This window comes from Oncorhynchus masou, chromosome 11, assembly GCF_036934945.1.
Source record: "Oncorhynchus masou masou isolate Uvic2021 chromosome 11, UVic_Omas_1.1, whole genome shotgun sequence".
NCBI lineage: Eukaryota > Metazoa > Chordata > Actinopteri > Salmoniformes > Salmonidae > Oncorhynchus > Oncorhynchus masou.
Window position 1 is genome coordinate 54,213,830 of NC_088222.1, and position 24,659 is coordinate 54,238,488.

General features: G+C 41.9%; 3 protein-coding genes across 15 annotated transcripts in view; 2 read left to right on the top strand and 1 right to left on the bottom strand.

Moving 5' to 3' along the window:
• The first annotated feature begins 16 nt into the window (after window positions 1-16).
• Window positions 17-6,308, top strand: LOC135548847 (CREB/ATF bZIP transcription factor-like). The gene is made up of 4 exons (XM_064978865.1): window positions 17-471; window positions 4,553-5,417; window positions 5,621-5,696; window positions 6,193-6,308. The coding sequence occupies exons 2-4, from the start codon at window positions 4,618-4,620 to the stop codon at window positions 6,259-6,261; spliced, it is 945 nt and encodes a 314-aa protein (XP_064834937.1). The 5' UTR covers window positions 17-471; window positions 4,553-4,617; the 3' UTR covers window positions 6,262-6,308.
• A 3,569-nt stretch (window positions 6,309-9,877) lies between these two features.
• On the bottom strand, window positions 9,878-13,724 carry tmem126a (transmembrane protein 126A). The gene is made up of 5 exons (XM_064978874.1): window positions 13,462-13,724; window positions 13,082-13,209; window positions 12,469-12,662; window positions 12,275-12,389; window positions 9,878-12,188 (listed from the first exon to the last, which is right to left on the bottom strand). The coding sequence occupies exons 2-5, from the start codon at window positions 13,192-13,194 to the stop codon at window positions 11,990-11,992; spliced, it is 621 nt and encodes a 206-aa protein (XP_064834946.1). The 5' UTR covers window positions 13,195-13,209; window positions 13,462-13,724; the 3' UTR covers window positions 9,878-11,989.
• A 54-nt stretch (window positions 13,725-13,778) lies between these two features.
• The window catches only part of LOC135548842 (disks large homolog 2-like), a 437,518-nt gene continuing 426,637 nt past the window's right edge, over window positions 13,779-24,659 (top strand). For 12 of the 13 annotated variants that reach the window (XM_064978825.1, XM_064978836.1, XM_064978827.1 and 9 more), the window contains exons 1-3: window positions 13,829-13,924; window positions 14,567-15,236; window positions 19,371-19,502. In XM_064978825.1, coding sequence (XP_064834897.1) covers window positions 15,218-15,236; window positions 19,371-19,502 — 151 coding nt within the window. In that variant the 5' untranslated portion in view covers window positions 13,829-13,924; window positions 14,567-15,217. Of the gene's footprint in view, window positions 13,925-14,566; window positions 15,237-19,370; window positions 19,503-24,659 lie in introns of all 13 variants that reach the window. The other variant, XM_064978837.1, reaches the window with a different exon arrangement.

The window sequence follows — 24,659 nt, forward strand, 5'->3', positions numbered from 1 at the left end:
AGTTATAAAAATTCATCCCTGAGCAGAGAACAACGCGACCAGCACAGAGTTTCTGATGGTGCCTTCAACGCACATGGGAAAAATACGAGGTCAAATCATGACGTCAGTGATCTTCAGGTCGGAGGTCTAGAAAGAGGCCCAAGTTGGAATTCTCAGTTGGATGTTCGTTCAAAACGATTTTCCCCAGTCGGAGCTCGGTTTGTTTTCGAGTTACCAGTTGTCTTGAAAGCACTGAAGTCGGCCATTTCCGAGTTGTTTTGGACGCGTCATAAATACTAACAGTATGGCGCCTCAGTGTTAACGTTCTGAATTTTCGCCATCGTTGACGTCTTTTGTACGTTTCGAAGTTCTCTCAGCTTGTGTGGTCAGTGAGTTTACCGACTTTCAAACAACACTTTGTTTTACTAACAGAACCTGAAGAGTACTGCAAACAAATAGATACAATCTGATCCACTTAAAGCTTGACGGACGGTAAGTGTATGGTTCCAGTACTTAAAAAATGCCGTGTCAGACATTGTTTATGCGCATTGCCAATGGCTGTCTAAGTAACGTTACCCTGTGACGACCCAAGTAAAGGTTGGTCAGATTCTGTGCTGGGTATGCTTTACGCCACTCCGCTTCAAGTATAGCTAGCTACCTAACGCTAGCAAGGCTAATGTCGTTAGGCCTAGTTAGTTAGCTTGTCAACTTTCATTTGTTGGAACAGCCTAGCAATCCATGCAAGTACTCACGTGATAATTGATAATGCTAACGTTAAGTAATTGGTGTTTTCGCCAACGTTATTTTTTTTATTTAAAGTTGCCAAGCAATGTTAATGAGTTAACCAACCACAGCCATAAACGCTGCCCATTTCTGCGACGTATCTTCTTAAAATCGGATTTTAAATTTAACCACAGTGCTATGGTAACCTTAAATTAAGACCAAAAAGCAGATAGTTTAACGATCTAATATATCCATTGATATGGTGTGATGGTAACTAGTGACAACCCTTTACTTGGGGATACTTCCTCAATTCCAGACTTGAAAGACAACAATTATTCTAAACTTCCATGACAAAATTAGTTGCATGGGGTTCGTTTGAATTAAGAACATGCACCATTATTAAATGAAATGCGTGTTGCTCCATGAAGCACTTAATCCAAAGTGTACGCTGCCATCTTGTCTATTTCAAATATTTTCATTGACAGGGCCCACACATTGTCTGTTTACTTTACACTTGTGTGTGTATAAGGTAGTAGTTTTGGAATTGTTAGGTTAGATTACTCGTTGGTTATTACTGCATTGTCGGAACTAGAAGCACAAGCATTTCGCTACACCCTCATTAACATTTGCTAACCATGTGTATGTGACAAATACATTTGATTTGATTTACTTCATGGCCCAAAACATTTTATAATTTAGTAACGGAGCATTTTCTAAATTCATTCGAAACCCATGCAACTAAACATGGACGTTTAAGTGTTGTCGGTCTTCCTAGTCTGTAATTGAAATATCGGCAAGTAAAGGTTGGTCAAATTCTTCGTTGTGTATTGCTAAGGTAAAAACCAGGGCAGTACCGAATTTGTGATACTCTACCTACTGTGGTTACGTTCCAAACACTCAACGGACACACTGTATCCCCTCAGCCCTCAAATTAAGTGGACGACAAGTATACACTTGCAGGGTGAGGGAGGAAGGAATTTATTTTTAAATGGACCGCCCTTGCCCGGAAATGCGTTAATCCCGCGATGTTTGTTTTTTTCAAGCATGCTTTATATGCGCTACAGTCATTTATGATTGCATGTTTGCTTACATTTTCTAAATAATTATTAATATATGCATACTATATAATAACTATCAAATTAATTAGCTAACTAACCTGCCTAGCTGGAACTTCTGAAGGAAAATGTTTTATTTCTACAGTTTTCAAAAGCTAACCAAAAAAAAACATCACTTTTACAATACGTGTTTGAGCTTCTAACTTATTTACATACATGATTACTTACATTTGTATGTTGACTTCTCCATGTTGAGGTTTTGTCTGACTTTTCTTAGCGGTTGTACAATCATCGCAAATTTAATTATGGGATGTTTCAGGACGTGTAGTGAACATAATTGTTCACTCGCAATCTCGATTAAAAACAAGGGCTGAGGGGCTTACGTTGTGAACTTCCCTTGTATGGCCCGACATCCAAGATGGTGACGGGTATTCCCCCTAGGGCATAAGGCCAGAGTAAGTGGATGAGGGTGTATATTTTGAGTTTGATACGCAGCCTGTGTATGGCGGTATGGAATCATTCCCAAATCACTGTGTAGCTACTGGCTAGCTATATTCTCAGACAATATTTTGGCGCCTAGACGCAGCCTGCTTTGAACAGCTGCACAAGAAATGTTCATATTAAACAGCCTTTAATTTTTTTTGACAAAGACTCACAGCTACAGTGGTGGAAAAACTACCCAATTGTTATAAACATGCTCTCACTGTCAACTGCGTTTTATTTTCAGCAAACCTTAAATTATGTTTAAAAATGTATGAACAGAACAATATTCAACAACTGAGACAAACTGACCAAGTTCCACAGACATGTGACCCTGAACAAAGGGGGGTCAAAATCAAAAGGAACAGTCAGTATCTGGTGTGGCCACCAGCTGCATTAAGTACTGCAGTGCATCTCCTCTTCATGGACTTCACCAGATTTGCCAGTTCTTGCTGTGAGATGTTACCCCACTCTTCCAACAAGGCACCTGCAAGTTCCCGGACATTTCTGGGGGGGAATGGCCCTAGCCCTCACCCTCCGATCCAACAGGTCCCAGACGTGCTCAATGGGATTGAGATCCGGGCTCCTCGCTGGCCATGGCAGAACACTGACATTCCTGTCTTCCAGGAAATCATGCACAGAATGAGCAGTATGGCTAGTGGCATTGTCATGCTGGAGTGTCATGTCAGGATGAGCCTGCATGAAGGGTACCACATGAGGCAGGAGAATGTCTTCCCTGTAACGCACAGCGTTGAGATTGCCAGCAATGACAACAAGCTCAGTCTGATGATGCTGTGACGCACCTCCTCAGACCATGGCGGACCCTCCACCTCCAAATCGATCCCACCCCACAGAGTACAGACCTCGGTCTAACGCTCATTCCTTTGACGATAATCACGAATCCGACCATCTCCCCTTGTAAGACAAAACCGCGACTTGTCATTGAAGAGCACTTTTTGCCAGTTCTGGTTTGTGTCCATAGGCGACATTGTTGCCGGTGATTGTCTGATGAGGACCTGCCTGACAATAGGCCTACAAGCCCTCAGTCCAGCCTCTCTCAGCCTATTGTGGACAGTCTGATTACTGTTAGAGGGAATGTGTGTTCCTGGTGTAACTCGGGCAGTTGTTGCCATCCTGTCCCGCAAGTGTGATGTTCGGGTGTACCGATCCTGTGCAGGTGTTGTTACACGTGATCTGCCACTGCGAGGACGATCAGCTGTACGTCCTGTCTCCTCGCAGCGCTGTCTTAGGCGTCTCACAGTACGGACATTGCAATTTATTGCCCTGGCCACATCTGCAGTCCTCATGCCTCCTTGCAGCATGCCTAAGGCACGTTCACGCAGATGTGCAGGGACCCTGGGCATCTTTCTTTTGGTGTTTTTCAGTCAGTAGAAAGGCCTCTTGTGTCCTAAGTTTTCATAACTGTGACCTTTAATTGCCTACCATCTGTAAGCTGATAGTATCTTAACGACTATTCCACAGATGAATGTTCATTAATTGTTTATGGTTCATTGAACGGTGTTTAAACCCTTTACAATGAAGATCTGTGAAGTTATTTGGATTTTTACAAATGATCTTTGAAAGACAGGGTCCTGAAAAAGGGATGTTTCTTTTTAGAGTTTACTTGAGTAAAAGTATAGATGCCTTTTTAATAGAATGTTATTCAAGTAAAAGTTAGTTACTAAGTAAAAACTACTTGAGTAAAATGATTTGTTTCTAAATATCAAAAATAAATTTAATTGCTTAAATATACTTTAGTAAGTTGTTTGTTAAATTTAAGCGTGAATTAGCAGGACAGGAAAATGGTCTAAGCGTTCAAAATGTAACGATTACTTTTGGGTGTCAAGGAAAATGTAAGGAGTAAAAAGTACATTATTTTCTTTAGGAATGTAGTGAAGTAAAAGTTGTCCAAAATATGTATTAAAGTACAAATACCCCCCCAAAAAATACCTGTTTTTACACTCCTGCACAGATATGACGATGATGTCGCCAACAACTTAAGCCTTGCCACAAACAGACATAGCAATAAAGAATACATTGGCTAGCTAACTCGATGCAACTTGTTAATGCAACAGTTTTGGATCAGAAGAACCTGATTTTATATTTGGTAAAGGAAATGTGCATGGCCTCAAGACCGAAGGCACTTCCAAATGGGGATTGAGATAATGGAGGGAATCTGAAGAATAGGCATGACTTACTCACTGAATGCTCAAATATTTATTTCATTGCTAATCTGTTGAAACCCAACAGATTCATTAAACCGACCTAATTAAAAACAGTGTTATTAATCAATGTCCTTTTGTGTATCCTCACAGAAAATCTATGCAGAGTCCAGATTGGAGAGGGAATAAATTGGTGGTGCCCGTCGTCAAAAGCTAAAATGATCACCAGACGAAGAGGTCATTCAGACAACACCGATGTGGAGGTGCACACCTCAAATTGTCCTTTTGAAATTGAAGTCCCTGACTTTGTTGAAACTATACATTTTAAAACGAGTCCCTACGAAGACATGAGCTCAGAGAATGGGGATAGTACTGGCGGATTAGAGCTTGATGGTTTACTTGGAATCGACAAGTTAGACTGGACATTTGAGAAGGATGCTGTCTCCCCTCTTTTTGACATTGGATTGACCGAATTAGGTGTGGGTAACACAACAGATCACGATTTTGGAATTGGCGCATCCAGGACGCCATCGCCAGAAGGAATGTCTGCAGGTCAGAAAAGGAAGAGGAGAGAGAACCTGTCTGGGCGCATGATCAACAAGAACGCCATCGCTGCAAGAATGAATCGTCTGAAAAAGAAGGAATACGTCAACGGGCTGGAGAATAAAGTCGGGTCTCTGTCGTCAGAAAACCACATACTTAAACAGGAAAACGTCCAATTGAATAAGAGGGTGGAAGAGTTGGAAGATGAGTCGAGGTACCTGAGAGCTGTGTTGGCCAACGAGAGTATGTTAGCCCAGCTGTTGTCAAGGCTGAGCGGTGTGAATGGCATGAAATTATCTTCCTCACTTTTCCAGGAGTCCAACAAGAACGAAGACCACGATTATGCCTTGCCTAGGAAACTTGTGAAGAGTGAGAAGGAGACCTCTGGTGGCGTCTGTCTGCACGTGGACAAGAACCACGTCTCAGTGGAGTTCTGCACTAAGTGTGCAGAGAGTGCAAACGCATCACTCAAAATGTAGGGTCGAGTACTTTTATCTGTTTTCAGATGTTGAGACTGAACCTGATTTAACCTCAAGAGTAAAAAAAAATATCAGGGGAATTTATGAACACTTAAAACTGTTTTGATATCATTAATTAAGAATTGTTGAATGAGCATGTGTGAAATCTTTTGAAACCAATGATTATAAGAACACGTTACTCGTTAAACCTTGTTGCCAGTTTTCTTCTAGGTGATGATTGTTCAACCATGCTGGATGAATGGGTTACAGAACGTCCCTGTCTGCTTGGCTCCATGGTAAGGATCTCTTAACAAGAAAAGCTGATCATTTGATACGTTCTCAGATGTTTTTCAAGGTTATTTCAAGTTTTAAAATAACTAGGTATACACTGGAACATATGTTTCTGTTTGTTAGAGTTGAGTAATTACTTCAATTTGTTACCTCAATTTATATACTTTTCTTTTATTAAGCTCTATGCATTTAAGAATTTAACCTGTAAATACAAATTGACTGATTTAATGGCCAAATATAAAGAAATGTTAGCTTTTTGAATTTAGCAGTCAAGTTTTATTGGAATTGAAGAAAAAATAAAAGGAGTACGGTGATGTTTCACAATGAGTTTTATAGTATTAGATTATTAGTTCATATTGCCTCTCTAACCAGAATGGGGGAGAAACAACAAATATATAGTTGGTTACCACAGTTTGGTTGGAAATGATCTCTTTGTGAAACATCACCATTCTGCTGAAGGATGTTTTTATTTAGCGCCCCTATCTTTCTTTATTGCTAAAGTGGATTCTGCTGTCGGAAGCTGAAGAGGTGGAACTCGCTGCTGCCAACTTGGCCTGTTATTTTTTTTAAAGGTAGTATAACAAATAGTGTAAGTGACTACATGTTACCAGTATCCCACCACACCTTTGAAAAAAGTAGTGAATTTAGAATATTGTGGATGACAAGTGTTCCACTACCTATTGCATTGACAATGTCAGAGGTCGTATAATAGTTTCTTCACAAGTTTAACTTGATTTGTGTTGACACTTTTCAATGTAACACATTTGTAAAAGTATATTTTATTATTGATGTGGTGATCCTGATAGAAATTGACTTCACCAATGTTGTATAAACTGAGTCAGTATGTCTTGAAGAATTATGTATAATACAAGATTTTGTGCCAATCTCTAAACGAGAGAACAATTTTTAAGGAAGATTGGTTTTGATAAAGTAATTGCCAATAAATTTTATTTTGATTATGCATGCTTCAGTTATGTATTTTGTCTTGACTGTTGCTGTATGTAATTGATATTAACCTTATTTTCTCTTTTCAAACAGCAAGCTTTTTCTGCAGACAAAGATCTATCAATTCCTCAACAAAATGGGGGGGGAGGGATTGGTAATGGTTCCCAAACACCTGAGGCTTCATTTGAGCAGAGAGCTCATATTGTATATGCATACACTTATTCATCTGGTGTACTTGTTTTTGACATAATGCTGCTGCATTTAGGTATAATGTAATAGTTCACTCTCTAAAATTGGCTTCAGGTGTTCTCAGATCTCAAAATTAGTCTGACTAAGTTCATGTCTAGCTATATGCCTGAAGCACAAATCTAGATAGAAAATACATGTGCTGTTCAAAATGATAAATACAAGTCATTTTGGATATCTTTCCCATTTTTAATTTGGAGTTGTGGCATATAGTAGGATTTACACACCTGGTAGCGTAGGCCATTGACTCTTTTTGACAGACCACTTGAGGTCTGAATGTTCAACAAATAATGTAAGGAACTGTCACTCATACGTTTGTCGAGCTGCATGCCATGTCCTTAAAACAAGTCAAAATGAGGCTCAGTAGTGTGTGTGGCCTCCACGTGCCTGTATGCCCTCCCTACATCGCCTGGGCATGCTCCTGATGAGGTGGCGGATGGTCTCCTGAGGGATCTCCTCCCAGACCTGGACTAAAGCATCCGCCAACTCCTGTACAGTCTGTGGTGCAACGTGGCGTTGGTGGATGGAGCGAGACATGATGTCCCAGATGTGCTCAATTGGATTCAGGTCTGGGGAACGGGCGGGCCAGTCCATAGCATCAATGCCTTCCTCTTGCAGGAACTGGTGACACACTCCAGCCACATGAGGTCTAGCATTGTCTTGCATTAGGAGGAACGAAGGGCCAACCGCACCAGCATATGGTCTCACAAGGGGACTGAGGATCTCATCTCGGTACCTAATGGTAGTCAGGCTACCTCTTGCGAGCACATGGCGGGCTGTGCGGCCCCCCAAAGAAATGCTACCCCACACCATGACTGACCCACCGCCAAACCGGTCATGCTGGACAATGTTGCAGGCAGCAGAACGTTCTCCACGGTGTCTCCAGACTCTGTCACGTGCTCAGTGTGAACCTGCTTTCATCTGTGAAGAGCACAGGGCGCCAGTGGCGAATTTGCCAATCTTGGTGTTCTCTGGCAAATGCAAAACGTCCTGCACAGTGTTGGGCTGTAAGCACAACCCCCACCTGTGGACGTCGAGCCCTCGTACCACCCTCATGGAGTCTGTTTCTGACCGTTTGAGCAGACACATGGACATTTGTGGCCTGCTGGAGGTCATTTTGCAGGGCTCTGGCAGTGCTCCTCCTTGCACAAAGGCGGAGGTATCGGTCCTGCTGCTGGGTTGTTGCCCTCCTACAGCCTCTTCCACGTCTCCTGATGTACTGGCCTGTCTCCTGGTAGCGCCTCCATGCTCTGGACACTACGCTGACAGACAGCAAACCTTCTTGCCACAGCTCGCATTGATGTTCCATCCTGGATGAGCTGCACTACCTGAGCCACTTGTGTGGGTTGTAGACTCCGTCTCATGCTACCACTAGAGTGAAAGCACCGCCAGCATTCAAGTGACCAAAACATCAGCCAGGAAGTATAGGAACTTAGTGGTCTGTGGTCCCCACCTGCAGAACCACTCCTTTATTGGGGGTGTCTTGCTAATTGCCTATAATTTCCACCCGTTGTCTATTCCCTTTGCACAACACCATGTGAAATTTATTGTCAGTCAGTGTTTCGTCCTAAGTGGACAATTTGATTTCACAGAAGTGTGATTGACTTGGAGTTACATTGTGTTGTTTAAGTGTTCCCTTTATTTTTTTTGAGTGTATATTGCTTGACATAACTAAATGTTACGCTATTTTGACTGGATTGCAATTGGATCATATTTGCTATGTTTACCAGTTGCGTTACCCTAGGATATGGCACTTTCACCATCTACACAAAATACCCCATAATGACAAAGTGAACATGTTTTTAGACATGTTTGCAAATATATAAAATACAGAACTTTCAATTACTTAAGAATTCACATCCCTGAGTCAATTCTTTTGAAGCACCCCCTTTGGCAGCGATTACAGCTGAGCCTTTCTGGGTATGTCTCTAAGAGCTTTCCACACCTGGATTGTGTAACATTTTCCCATTTAAAAAAATTATATATACATACATTATTTTATATTCTCCATGCACTGTCAAATTGGTTGTTTATTGCTAGACGACCATCTTCAGGTTTTGCTGTAGTTTTGACTTAGATTTCACTCAGCCACTCCGGAACATTCAATGTCTTCTTGCTAAGCAACTCGTGTAGATTTGGCCTGTTTTTTTTTTAGGTTGTCCTTCTGAATGTGAATTAGTCTCCCAGGAAAGCAGATTGAACCAAGTTTTTCTCTAGCATTTTGTCTGTGCTTAGAAATGGAATGGAGCTTTTTTTTTATCTTGGCAGAACTTTGCAGTCCATAACAATTACAAGCATACCTATAACATGATGTAGCCACCACTATGCTTAAATACAGAGTGGTAGGTGTTGTATTGGACTTTCCCAAAATATAACTGTATTCATGACAAAGTGAATTGTTTTGTCACATTTTTTTGCGGTATTGCTTTAGTGTCTTGTTGCGAACAGGATGCATGTTTTGGAATATTTTTTAAATTCTGTACAGGCTTCCTTTTCCACTCTGTCATTTAAATCAACTTTTTATTAGTCACATGTGTTTAGCAGATATTGTTGGTGTAGCGAAATGGTTGTGCTTCTAGTTCAACAGTGCTGCAATATCTAACAATTTCACAACATATACCCAATACACACACATAAGGAAGGAATGTTATTAAGTATATGGATGAGCAATGTCAGAGCGGCATAAACTAAGATACTGTATTCTATACTATTCTACTGTATATACATATGAGATGAGTAATGCAAACATTAGTGACAAGTGTTCCTTTTTTAAAGTTAGTATTGTGCCGTAACTACAATGTTGTTGATCCATCCTCAGTTTTCACCTATCACAGCCATTAAACTTTTTTCAAGTCACGATTGGCCTCATGGTGAAATCCGTGAGTGGTTTCCTTCCTCTCCGGCAACTGAGTTAGGAAGGACGCCTGCATCTTTGTAGTGACTGGGTGTATTGATACACCATCCAAAGTGTAATTATAACTTCACCAAGCTCAGAGATATTCAATGTCTTTATTTTTACCCTTCTACCAATAGGTGCCCTTTGCGAGGCATTGGGAAAACCTCCAGGGTCTTTTTGGTTGAATCTGTTTGAAATTCCCGGCGACTGAGGGACTTTACAATTATCTGTATGTGTGGTGTACAGGGATGAGGTAGTAATTCTGAAATGTTGTTAAACACTATTCCACACAGTGAGTCCATGTAACTTATGTGACCTGTTAAGCAAATTTGTACTCCTAAACTTATTTAGGCTTGCCAATGTATTGATTTAATACAGTTCAGCTTTTTCATTTAATTTGAACATTTTGAAAAACAAATTCCACTTTGATATTATGGGGTATTGTGTGTATGACAATGCACATCAATTAATCCACTTTAAATTCAGGCTAATGCAACAATGTGCAAGAAGTCAAGGTGTGTGAATACTTTCTGAAGGCACTGTTGAACTAGGTGTGTGTGATTTGCTGTGGTTCCACTTCCAATGCAAAATTTTACAAGTTAATTGCAGGTAAATTAATCAGTGGTTTGGAATCCTGTCTACTAATTCTAGTGAGTACATCATGCTCATTCTCCCTAGAGGTTATTAAACTAGTTTTCATATGGTTATAACCGCACACAAACATGGTAATACCATAAACAATCCTGTAAGGTGTTCCCTGTTCAACAGGCAACTAAATGTAAACGATGGAGCATATGCATCCTATTACGTTTTCACAATACAAATAGCTTATGATTTTCCCCAAGTATCTATAACATAGGCCTACTGGTAAAATGCACAGGAGGGGGTACTCTGGGCAGAGCTAAATGTGATTTAGGGATTTAAATAATATTTGTAGTACTCAAGGAATATCAACGAGGGGATTTATAATTTGACAGGATAATTGCTGAGATAAGACAGTTGTGCATCTCATTAAGTTCTTGAAAATCAGGGTTGATTTTTAGACTAGCTCTGAGTGAGGTGTGTGTGTGTATATCACATTCAGAAAGTATTCAGACTCCTTCCTCACATTTACGTTAGCCTTATTCTAAAATGGCTACGATTTTTCCCTCCCCCTCAATCTACACAACACCCCATAATAACAAAGCGAAAACCAATTTAGAAATATGCAAATTTACTATTTAAAAAAAACAACATACCTTTTATGTACATAAGTATTCAGAACCTTTGCTATGAGACTTGAAATTGAGTTCTGGTGCAACCTGTTTCCATTGATCAATCATGTGTCTACAACTTGGGAGTCCATCTGTGGAAAATTCAATTGATTGGACATGATTTGGGAAGGCACCCACCTGTCTATATAAGAAGGTCCCACAGTTGACAGTATGTCAGACAGGATTGTGACGAGGCACAGATGTGGGGAAGGATACCAAAATATTACTGCAAGCATGGTGGTGGCAACATGCTGTGGGGGTGTTTTTCAGCGGCAGGGACTGGGAGATTGGTCAGGATCAAGGGAAAGATGAACAGAGCGATCTTTGAAAACCTGATCCAGAGTGCTTAGGACCTCAGACTGGGGGGCAAAGGGTCACCTTCCAACAGAACGACCCAAAGCACACAGCCAAGACAACACAGGAGTGGCTTCCGGACAAGTCTCTGAATGTCCTTGAGTGGCCCAGCCAGAGTCTGGATTTGAACCCAATCGAACATCTCTGGAGAGACCTGGAAAAAAGCTGTGCAGCGATGCTCAGTGTGGGAGAAACTCCAAATCCAGGTTTGCCAACTTGTATCGTCATACCGAAGACGACTCGAGGCTGTAGTTGCTGCCAAAGGTGCTTCCAAGTTCTGAGTAAAGGGTCTGAATACTTATGTGATTTAAAAAAATAAACTTTTGCAAAAATGTCAGCCAGTTTTTTATCGTTGCAGTGTGACGCTGCCATCTATTTGGAATTACAGTTCTGAATGGGCCTCTACACCGATAGAGCCGGAAACAACCTCATTGAAAAGTGGGAAAAATTACAATCTGCAGTACCCCCATGGTTTTGTTTTGCCCTTTGACATTGCATATAAATTTAGTCCAGCATTACATTATGATTATCCAGATGTTTGTACATGCAACTCAAGGACTGAAGAAAATTAAAAATACAGAACATTTAGGTTTGTTTGAAACTTTTAATCCTGAAGCTCCTCACCATTTGAGGTGGACAACTGAATCAACTTCAAGTAGCTGTCAAAGTGTCTGGAGCTTAGGTAGGTTCCAAAGAACACCTGTAGTACTATCACAACACCCATTTTCCTTAAGATGGGTTGGGTAACGTTCATCCAAAAACGGAGGACGTTTCCCTTTTCTGGCAATGGTGTAGTGTTGTACCTGTCAAAATTACAGTGGCATAATTATGCAAATTCAGACAGCCAAGCATCTTGATGAAACCTTCGACTGCAAAGAGTTGCACATACCTGGTTGCAAGGCCTGCATTCACAGGCAAAGCCAACAGAATAGGATATACGCCAGCACCAACTGCGCCGACAAGGGCACCTCTTATCAGGACACAGGTTGGACAGTTAAGGTCACCTGAAATTAGTTTAAAAATATCAGAAACAATTAAAATATTATCACACTTCAACTGCAACTGAAACAATTAAACACTCACCAGACAATAATGGTTTGGATACAGCTACATTATACATGGCCACTGTTGTCAAGAATGGTAGGACAGCCATTGGGAGATTTGATGTAAAACGCCCTTGAGTGACATTCAGTGCTCTCCTGTATAAGCTGTTGGCAATCAGTCCTGCAAATGCCCCATTACCTCCCAGGTACATGGGGCCATAGGTGAAGATTTTCCTGTAGAACAACAGTGATATTTCATAAGTTGTTAATGTTATGAGAGCAAAATGCAAAAGGCTGTCAATTACAAGTAGGGCTAGGGCTGTCAAGGCAATGAAAACATGTCTAGGCTATAGAGATGGATGGATGACTCATCTTTGTACCTGTGCCATTAGACAAGTTGGTTGTTTAGCAACAAAAGACGTGCTTAACTATGCTTCAGGAAACTTACTTTCCCCATCACTATTGTGAGCAATCTGGCCACCCAGAATAACAACACATGGACTTCTGCGCCATTGAAGCGTGCGCATAGTTTGTGAAGTTGTTCTGAACTGACTTTCCGAGCTAAATAAAAGGTAAAAATACAAAATAAAATAAACATTTTGCCCACTAGAGGCCTCTGTCATTCTCTATGGCATAGGCCTACAAAAACGTACCTGTCAAGTTCAGGCAACCGTTCGAAATTTTCCGCCATCATTTGAATGATCAGGGCTCTGGAAACTGTGCGGCTGGTGCCTTTCTGTACAACGACATTGCTGTTTTCTGACATCTTCAACAAGATTCCCTGCAATGCATGACCACATTTTTAAAATAAATGTCACTGTCAATAATGTTGGCTGTCAGACAGGGCTGAGTGAACGTGTATGCAACACGTTCGATAAGACTGATAACTTTACCTAGCCAACATTACATTTTATAAAACCCCGTCCATGTCGCCTAGTTCAGAGAGCAAAACATTTATATATTATTAATCACGATTACACTGGAATAAACGCCAGTCTATGTATTTCTGTACTGTCGAATATTCCTTCCTTACCTTGGCGATGTTTCAGCTCTAATGTAGCTATGTGCTGTAAATGTTTAGCTGTTTCTTCTTTGGTGGGGTTTAACGTTGAGCTGTTCCAATATTTTCTTCTGTATCATTATTTAGTGAAGGGCGCAGCCATTTTAAACCACGTGCACCAGAGTGAACTCTCAACCTTTCACAACAAACTGTATTGGTTCGTAATCCCGAGCCTGGACAAAAAGCACCGCCATGCCATTGGATGTAAAGTTTTGTCAATCAAGGTGTAGCTAGTAACAAACCTCTCCGTTGCTAAGCTAAAACTGATACTGCTTTCCACTCCGTGGCTGTAGATTTGGAAATAAAAACGTGGTGATGTGACACAGCAAATAAGAGGACGAGGAAGTTCCAGATATTTCGCAAAGAATATATGAAATGTGTAAAATAGACGGGTTATTGCAGAGACATTCCTTTTACAGCAAGATCAGCCAGGCAGGTATTTCCTACAGGCGCGAGCGCACTGACATCAGGAGAGGTTATCGTTAACCAAACGCTTTGCCAACTTCCAGTTCCACTGTCCAGGCTTTCGTTTTTAGGTAGCCTAGCTGGTTGAGCAACAACGATGCATGTGTTTGCGAGCATTGGTTCATTTCAGTTTGTGAATGGTTGAATAGACATGGGCTATAAAGGATGTCATATCCTAAATCAAAGAAAGATGACGGAGAATTACACCAGCTACATTACCTTAGCTAACTGAGATATTGGATGGAGCCCATCAATTGTATTCGTGGTGGTATGACTTGCAATACATTTTGGCCAGCTAATGTTATGTATTTTGATTGCCATATATATCTGCACACCTGGTTCGTTTGACTAATTACGCCACCCCAAATTCATAGAAAAAAATATTAGGCTGGGTAATTGCTGCAAGGTAGCTTAATTAAACTTGATGTGATGTTAGTGTTAGGCTATAAATAGGCGGCTACCCCTACTCATGTAATTATTTAGCGGGTTTTTTCACGCGCTAAAATAGCAATGGTTGCATATTTCACTCTGCCGATTAGCGTTACCCCACCTTTAACGTTTCTTTGGACTGCCATTGCTTTTGATATTTTTTTTTTTTTTTTTAAATCTCCAGGTCATCACATGGGAGCGCCATTGACTCGATGCCAGCATCAAACTGCAAGGACAGTGATAGAAACGCGGAAAATCTCCCTGAGCCGGGCTCAAGAAAAGTTTGTCAATTGAGAGAATATACCGACCGACCACTTAGCCTAGGCTGTTGTTCATGTCCGTGACATTATCCCCTGATAACTGTCTGTATGTGAACATCGGAACGCCTCCGCAACAGCCGTTGCACCTGTCTGCACAGCAGCAAGCCTTCATCGGAACCATAGCCCACACACTCTACAGACAAGACACTTTTCACAGGACAACAGAAAATAGGAGGATTTGGAATTTTTATTTTTATTTATTTACTTGAACACTTTCGGGCTGAATGCATCCCGGCGAAGCATTGGTTAGGCTACATCTTTGCTGACGATTAATTGAACACGCATGCCGAACTACATTGCAAGTATAGTTTTTGTTTGTGGCCTGTTTTGCCCTATGCTATAGTATATTATTTCTTTTTATAGCAAAATCCTATAGCTTTCAAAACTGAACCTAAGGGCACACACATTATAGCAAAACTAATTCGCCAATGATGTGGTTTCCTACCTAGCGGTTACAACTGCCGGAAACCTTTTTTTAATGGAGTAAATCACCAATACGGATCCAGGATTCAACTATGCCTGTAAGAAAAAAAGGTGAGCAGAAACGCCGTTGGCACAACAGGTGTCTCGCCACTAAGCAGCCACAAGTGAAAAACATCAGTGGCTCTTTGTCATTCAGCACTTTTAGACCCATGTCGGGGTGTAGGCTTGTCTTTAGCCTTTCTAGGTTATGTTCCTGTAGGTAAGCTAATGGCAAATTAAATAAAAAATTACCCATGACTTGTATTGTAAGCCTAATGTGGCCTATGAAACAGAAGTCATTGATAATGTACAAAATAAAGGAAATACCAACAAAGTGTCTTAATAGGGACTTGAGTCACCAGAACAGCTTCAATGCTCCTTGGCAAAGATTATACAATTGTCTGGAAATCTATTGGAGGGAAGCAACACCATTCTTCTCTGAGAAATCTGTAATTTGGTGTTTTGTTGATGGTGGGAAAAAAGTGTCTAAACGCTGCTCTGGAATCTCCCGTAAGTGTTCAGTTGGGTGGAGATCTGGTGACACGCACCCCCTTTAACCCTCTATGCTTCTTTGAAACCCCTCTTTCAAAATCACTGAGATCTCTTCTAGCCGTGGTAGCCAAAATAATGGGCAACTGGGCGTTTTTAATCATGACCCTAAGCATGGTGTTAATTGCTTAATTAACTCAGGACCCACACCTGTGTGGAAGCACCTGCTTTCAAAATATTTGTATCTCATTTACTCAAGCATTTCCTTTATTTTGGCAGTTACCTGTAGTTTATTATAGATCGGAATATTGGGTAACAAACTATTATTATAGCTTTCAGGAATAAGCGTTAATATTTTAAGTACTAGGCCTAATACAGTGCATTCGGAGAGTATTCAGACCACTTTTTCCACGTTTTGTTACAGTACAGCCTTATTCTAAAATTGATTACATTTATTTCCCTCATCAATCTACACTCAATACCCCATAATGACAAAGTGACAACAGGTTTAGAAATCTGTTGCATATGTATTAAAAGTAAACCGATAACTTATTTACACAAGTATTACATACCCTTATTTACACAAGTATTACATACCCTTATTTACACAAGTATTACATACCCTTATTTACACAAGTATTACATACCCTTATTTACATAAGACCCTTTGCTATGAGACTTGAAATTGAGCTCTGGTGCATCCTGTTTCCATTGGTCATACTTGATGTTTCTACAACTTCATTGGAGTCCACCTGTGGTAAATTCAATTGATTGGACATGATTTGGAAAGGCGCACACACACACACACACACTTGTATATACAAGAGCCCACAGTTGACAGTGCATGTCAGAGCAAAAACCAAGCCATGAGGTCGAAGGAATTGTCCATAGAGCTCAGAGATAGGATTGTGTCAAGGCACAGATCTGGGGAAGGGTACCAAAACATTTCTGCAGCGTTGAAGGTCCCCAAGGACACAGTGGCCTCCATCATTCTTAAATGGAAGATGTTTGGAACCATCAAGACTCTTCCTAGAGCTGGCCGCCCAGCCAAACTGAGCAATCGAGGGAGGAGGGCCTTGGTCAGTAAGGTGACCAAGAACCAGACGGTCACTCTGACAGAGTTCCTCTGTGGAGATCGGAGAACCTTCCAGAAAGACAACCATCTCCGCAGCAATCCACCAATCAGGCCTTTATGGTAGAATGGCCAGAAGGAAGTCACTCCTCATTAAAAGGCACATGACCGCCCACTTGGAGTTTGTCAAAAAGGCACAGAAAGGACTCTGACCATGAGAAACCATATGCTCTGGTCTGATGAAAACAAGATTGAACTCTTTGGCTTGAATGCCAAGCATCACGTCTGGAGGAAACCTGGCACTATCCCTACGGTGAAGCATGGTGGTGGCAGCATCATACTGTGGGGATGTTTTTCAGTGGTAGTGCCTGGGAGACTAGTCAGGAAAGATGAACGGCGCAAAGTACAGCGAGATCCTTGACGAAAACCTGCTCCAGAGCGCAAGTCTCTGAATGTCCTTGAGTGGTCCAGCCAGAGCCTGGACTTGAACCCAATCGAACATCTCTGGGGAGACGTGAAAATAGCTGTGCATCGACGCTCCCCATCCAACCTAACAGAGCTTGAGAGGACCTGCAGAGAAGAATGGAAGAAACTCCCCAAATACACGTGTGCCAAGCTTGTAGCATCATACCCAAGAAGATTCCTGTAATCGCTGCCAAAAGTGCTTCAACAAAATACTGAGTAAAAGGTCTGAATACCTATGTAAATGGATTTTTTTTTTTTTTTACCCTTCCCCAGATATGTGCTTTGACTCAATCCTGTCTTGGAGCTCTACGGACAATTAATTCATGGCTTGATTTTTGCTGTAACGTGCTCTGTCAGGTGTGTGCCTTTCCAAATCCTGTCCCATCAGTTGAGTTTGCCACAGGTGGACTCCAATCAAGTTGTAGAAACATCTCAAAGATGATCAATGGAAACAGGATGCACCTGAACTCAATTGTATCATAGCAAAGGGTCTGAATACTTACGTAAATGAGGTATTTTTTAAATAAATGTGCAAACATTTCTTAACCTGTTTTTGCTTTGTCATTATGGTGTATTGTGTGTAGATTGATGAGGATTTAAAAATAAATCCATTTTAGAATTAGTCTGTAAGGTAACAATTTGGAGGAAAAGTCAAGGGACTGAATACTTCCCAAATAATTCCTTATTTCTAAATCATGTAATAGTTATACAGCATTTATACTTATTTGTAAGAATTGATGAAGCCTTATTCATTTAAGTGATGGCATTATTTTAATTGAATATTGCAGGAAATAGCCTTAAGACTTATGTATATCGTGGATAATGGAGATCACTTCCATCCCAACTATGTCTTGTGTTTATGGGAATTGTGTGATCATATTCAGTAAAGGATTTTTATATAATTTCTGTACATGGTGATTGTAGTGTAAGTTCAGTCCACAAAGCAACTCCATATAAATACATGTGTAATGAGGCTTGTCCTGGCGTGACCTCAGATCGTCTCATCCACTGGTCTGTAATTGTGCAGCAATAAAAAATAAATGCTGTCCGAGTTGTTCAACTGTACTGTACAATGAAAGTAATGGAAGAGGCCTCCCGAATTGGCGGGGTAGTCTAAGGCACTGCATTGCGGTGTTAGCTGTGCCACGAGAGATTCTGGGTTCAAGTCCAGGCTTTGTCGCAGCCGGCCGTAACCGGGAGACCCATGGGGCGGTGCATAATTGGCACAGGGTTGTCAGGGTTAGGGGAGGGTTTGGCCGGCAGGGATGTCCTTGTCCCATCGCAAACTAGCGACTCCTGTGGCGGGCCGGGTGCAGTGTACTCTGACACGGTCACCAGGTGCACAGTGTTTCCTCCTACACATTGGTGCAGCTGGCTTCCGGGTTAAGTGGGCATTGCGTCAAGAAGCAGTGCCGCTTGGTTGGTTTGTGCTTCGGAAGACGCACGGCTCTCGACCTTCGCTTCTCCCGAGTCCGTACGGGAGTTGCAGTGATGAGACAGGACTGTAACCTCCAATTGGCGAAAACGGGGGTTAACATAAGATAATAAACAGAAAGTCATGCAAGATCGTTCAACCTTCCAGACTTACTTTTACTCCTTGAAACTTGAGCTAGACAGCAGACGGCCACATCAAGTTAACAGGAATTATAAGTCAATAGTAAGTAAAGACCATTTTACAGTCTGTTCTCATGAGTTTCTTTGAAACAAGTCAAAGTTTAGTGTACTGGGGTCTCCCTTGGTGACAGGGTCTGAGCCCAATGATGATGTCTCTGTGTGACTGAGTGGTATCTCACCCCCTGACACCCGTGCCAAGCGGGGACACTATCCATGCTCCACATTTCTGTGCAGTTACAAAACTGCCTCATATTAGTAGTGAAAATGGTTGCTAATGATAAACCATACAAGTGACCATATCGTCTTTTGCACATGCAGTTGTCATTACATGCTTAAGATTACATATTTTTTTAGAATTGTTTTCACAAATGGGAACAAAAATCTGGGCAGAAGCTCAAGCTACTGTAAACCTTATTCAAACAAATTGGCTTTGTAAATTAGTCATGGCGGTGCTTGTCTGATGTTTGCCATTTCATCACTCGACTGTATGTTTAACTATAAACTAAAATGACTTTTTCTCTTTTGAATAACATTCTAACTGGTCTCCAATCCATACCCTCCTGCAGACACAGCTAGGGCCCTAGGCCTTTTGGAAGACTACTGTGCTCAACTGAGGAAGCCAGAGGAACAACAGCTCAAAACTGCCATTCAGAGAGTGATGGGGGTCTTCAAAAGCAGCCTGTTCCAAGCACTGCTTGGTAAGTCAAGCTGGATATTGGAGTCCATCCATTCTTTTAATTGACTCCAATATGTCAAATGCTTTACCTGTCATTATAAATCAGAGGCATGTCATGAATGTTATAGCATAACAAAAACCAATTTTCCCCTCAACTGTCTAGCTATGTTCACCCTTATTCTATTTCATACATACAGTATGGATTTTGATAGACACAGTGAAGTATTACCTCTTTTATAATCTAGTCTGTAGTTTTTGGGATTCACAATAGACAAATCTCTAGCGTTCTATTGTCACATTTGCACAACCTGCATTTTGTTATGCCTGTGTTTTTTCTGAAATATAGTTAATTTGAATTCTGCTGATATTGCAGTAGATGCTTCTCAGTGCCTGTGGTATTTTTAAGGTGCTCCTCACACTCTTCGTAAGGATTCAAACGAAGCATAATGATGTGGGACTTTTGCATCTTTGATCATTCCCCCGGATAGCTTTCAATGATTTGTATCTCCTCAAATGCATTATTGGAGATGGGTATAATGCATGATTCTCATTCATCATTCAAAGGTTCATGACATGGTCATTTTCCAAATGACAAAACCTACAATCTGACCTCTCAGATTGAGTTTGAAAATGTATTGTAAAATGTATTGCTCGGGCCACGCATTATTCTTCCCAAAGCCTTCTCTGCAGTGGCAAAGCCGAGATGAAATATATATATTATATATTATAATATATATTTGCATCATTCTCAAAACTTTTGCCCACAACTGTATTCATATCCCTTTAATAAGATGACAATGGCTCCTGTAGTTGTCAGATCAAGATTGAGTTTTTGTGGGACTGGTAACTCCAATATGAAATGCTTCATTTCAAGGACTTTCATTTCGAGCCGTTGGTAATAGGTATTCATGCGGGTAGCCTAGTGGTTAAAAGCGTTGGTCCACTAACTAAAAGGTTGCTGGTTCGAGTCCCCAAGCGGACGAGGTGAACGTTCTGTCGATGTGCCCTTGAGCAACCCTAATTGCCCAGGAAAGTCGCTCTGGATAAGAGCATCTGCTAAATTACCAAAATTGTAAAACAATTTGTATTTTATTAGGATCCCTATTAGCTGCTTCCAAGGCAGTTGAAACTCTTCCTGGGGTCTAGGAAGTTGATGATGTAACAGATTATGACGAAGAGTCCATTGCTAATAGGGTTTGTCACCCTGTTCTTTTGGCCTTGTTCTAATACAATTTTTATGATGGTCATTAACTACATTAATGTATCTGCCACTGTCAGAAACATTTAACATTTGTCTACCACAGCCCTGGTCGAGTAGTTTGAAATGTAATTAACAAGGCCTATTTGCTTAACTACCTCCGTATTTATACAACGCTTTTAAAGGTTGGCCAACTGCCGAGTGGGAGTATATTGTTATGATTTTGTGGCCTTTTTTGGAATATGAAATCTAAAGGGGATTGGACGCACTCATCCTGAAATGTGCTGGGGGAAGCTGTAATACTCTTAATGCATGGTGAAGCTTCCACATTGCCAAGCTTGGCTAGGAGCCTTTAAACTAAATATTGGGGGATTATAGGTCATCTTTTACAACGTGCTCTTCGACTGCTGCGTAATGTCCCCCGCAACAGATGTTTGGCTATAAAGGAGCACACCCATATCTTGCGCCGATCCGCTTCCACGCGTCAAGATTATTGTGCAATACTGATCAATGGATAATCATTGGAATACAATGAAGTATGTGTGGGCACTCTAACTATAGTGTTTCTCATGTGCTGAGCTACAGAAGAACAACACAACCATATAGGCCATAGTTTTGAGATCTAGTTTGGTCAGAAGGTGTGAGTGGCTGTTGATGTATGATTAATCCCTCACTTGACCTATTTGTAGCATAGACTTGCAGTTACTATAAGGATGACCCACTATCTACAGGGTTATAATCCTTGCCATTTGAATTTTGTGTGTATTGTTGGTCTTACAAATGAGTCAACTTGCATGATTTAATGATTGGTACTGCAAGTGTTGTTGTTTTTTTCTCCCACATTACCTGGAAATCGTTGGCTGGAGTGGATTAAAGCTGGTGCCATTGGACTCTGGAGCAGTGGAATCAAATCTAAATCTGATTTTATTTGTCACATGCGCCGAATACAACACGTGTAGACCTCACAGTGAAATGCTTACTTAGAAATCCTTAACTAACAATGTAGTTGTAAGAAAATAACAATAACAAGCGATAATAATAACACAGCAATGTTCCAACATGTGGTGGAAAGCATTCCCAGGAGATCGTTATAGCAGTAAAGACTGGACCAGCTCTGTCTGTATCAATGCCCATGATTTTGGAATGAGATGTTTGACGATCAGGTGTCCATATACCTTTGGTTATGTAGTGTGTGTTTGGGGGATTTTTATTTAATTTATTATTTAACTAGGCAAGTCAGTTAATTTAAGAACAAATTCTTATTTTCAATGACGGCCTAGGAACAGTGGGTTAACTGCCTGTTCAGGGGCAGAACGACAGGTGTGTACCTTGTCAGCTCGGGGATTTGAACTTGCAACCTTTCGGCTGCTAGTCCAACGCTCTAACCACTGCCACCCTGGATGAGATCTATTGCTCTTTGTAAATTGTTGATCAATCACCATTTCTCTGCCAACTCTGCTATGGAACTAATGCCTCCTGAAATAGATGTAATCATTTTATGAAGCATTAGCCTCGGTGCTGTCTAATCTGGTCAGGGCATGTGAAGCATTAGCCTCGGTGCTGTCTCATCTGGTCAGGGCATGTGAAGCATTAGCCTAGGTGCTGTCTAATCTGGTCAGGGCATGTGAAGCATTAGCCTCGGTGCTGTCTAATCTGGTCAGGGCATGTGAAGCATTAGCCTAGGTGCTGTCTCATCTGGTCAGGGCATGTGAAGCATTAGCCTAGGTGCTGTCTAATCTGGTCAGGGCATGTGAAGCATTAGCCTCGGTGCTGTCTAATCTGGTCAGGGCATGTGAAGCATTAGCCTAGGTGCTGTCTCATCTGGTCAGGGCATGTGAAGCATTAGCCTAGGTGCTGTCTCATCTGGTCAGGGCATGTGAAGCATTAGCCTCGGTGCTGTCTAATCTGGTCAGGGCTTGTGAAGCATTAGCCTCGGTGCTGTCTAATCTGGTCAGGGCTTGTGAAGCATTAGCCTCGGTGCTGTCTAATTTGGTCAGGGCATGTGAAGCATTAGACTCGGTGCTGTCTAATCTGGTCCGGGCATGTGAAGCATTAGCCTCGGTGCTGTCTAATCTGGTCAGGGCATGTGAAGCATTAGCCTCGGTGCTGTCTCATCTGGTCAGGGCATGTGAAGCATTAGCCTCGGTGCTGTCTAATCTGGTCAGGGCATGTGAAGCATTAGCCTCGGTGCTGTCTAATCTGGTCAGGGCATGTGAAGCATTAGCCTCGGTGCTGTCTCATCTGGTCAGGGCATGTGAAGCATTAGCCTCGGTGCTGTCTAATCTGGTCCGGGCATGTGAAGCATTAGCCTCGGTGCTGTCTAATCTGGTCAGGGCATGTGAAGCATTAGCCTCGGTGCTGTCTAATCTGGTCAGGGCATGTGAAGCATTAGCCTCGGTGCTGTCTAATCTGGTCAGGGCATGTGAAGCATTAGCCTCGGTGCTGTCTAATCTGGTCAGGGCATGTGAAGCATTAGCCTCGGTGCTGTCTAATCTGGTCCGGGCATGTGAAGCATTAGCCTCGGTGCTGTCTAATCTGGTCAGGGCATGTGAAGCATTAGCCTCGGTGCTGTCTAATCTGGTCAGGGCATGTGAAGCATTAGCCTCGGTGCTGTCTAATCTGGTCAGGGCATGTGAAGCATTAGCCTCGGTGCTGTCTAATCTGGTCAGGGCATGTGAAGCATTAGCCTCGGTGCTGTCTAATCTGGTCAGGGCATGTGAAGCATTAGCCTCAGTGCTGTCTAATCTGGTCAGGGCATGTGAAGCATTAGCCTCGGTGCTGTCTAATCTGGTCAGGGCATGTGAAGCATTAGCCTCGGTGCTGTCTAATCTGGTCAGGGCATGTGAAGCATTAGCCTCGGTGCTGTCTAATCTGGTCCGGGCATGTGCAACCTGCTGAGACCCATCACAGCAGAGTGACACTGCAGATGGTTTAACCTGTTCACCATTACCAGTTTATCTCAGGACCAGGCAAAGGAGTAAGGTTGGAGGCCTCTCACTCAGCTACGCATCTACAGAAATGGAGGGCAAGGAAAGATTCACTCGTTACACATGCCAGTCTTAGAAGGCCATGTTCCTGCTGATTTTTAAGTTTGTCCCTGAAGCTCAATGCCTTCCCAGAGTTCACATTTTGGTGGTTTTACACATATAATAAGTTGTTGTTTAAAAAGGGCAAGACTGGTGTGAATAAGGTCCATTGTTGTGAATGTCAAACACTGCAGAGCAATCATGTTTCACATTCAGTAGCTTCACTTCACCGAGCATGATTGTTCCATTAGATGTGCCCTTTGCCCCCTTTAGATCCATCTACCACAAGGCTTGTCTGACTTTTAAAAATCACCTTGCCTGCACATGTATTATCCAAGTTAGTCTTATCACATCTATTCATCTGAATCAGTGGGATACACAGACTAGCTCCAGTGGCCTAATCGCAAGAGCAGACCACAGTCTGCCAATTTGCTCCATAGAGGTTTTTAATGGGCTCTATTTGTTATCCAGATGAAAACAAGCTGTATGCCAGCCTCCCTTAATAGTGAAGGTATCTCACTGCTCTCCTGTCTCATGGAGAGCCTCTTTCTGGTAGCACCCGGGGCCCCCTACCCCAAAGCTGAACTTTAATTGAATATCTTCTCTCACAGGACGACTGTCCTGACTGGTAGGAGCGAGGGGGGGGGGGGTGACACATCTCCCTCAGAATCAGAGTCGCCGGGGTCTTGATTGGATGTGTGGGTGGGTGGGTGCGTGTTTATCACCTCTTTCTTGATGGGAATAGGAGCAATGCTACACATAAGCTAGGCAAACATGCTAATGATGTGTAATGATCATTATTATAGACTACAAACTTGATGGACAATAAAAGGGGTTGAGTAAATTAGGAAGGGATACTGCCATCTTGTGGCATGTTAGACTTGCAGCAGTTCATTTCCCTCTACTTTATCTTGAGACCGTGGAGCACTGTTTTATTTATGGTTTGACAGAAAAC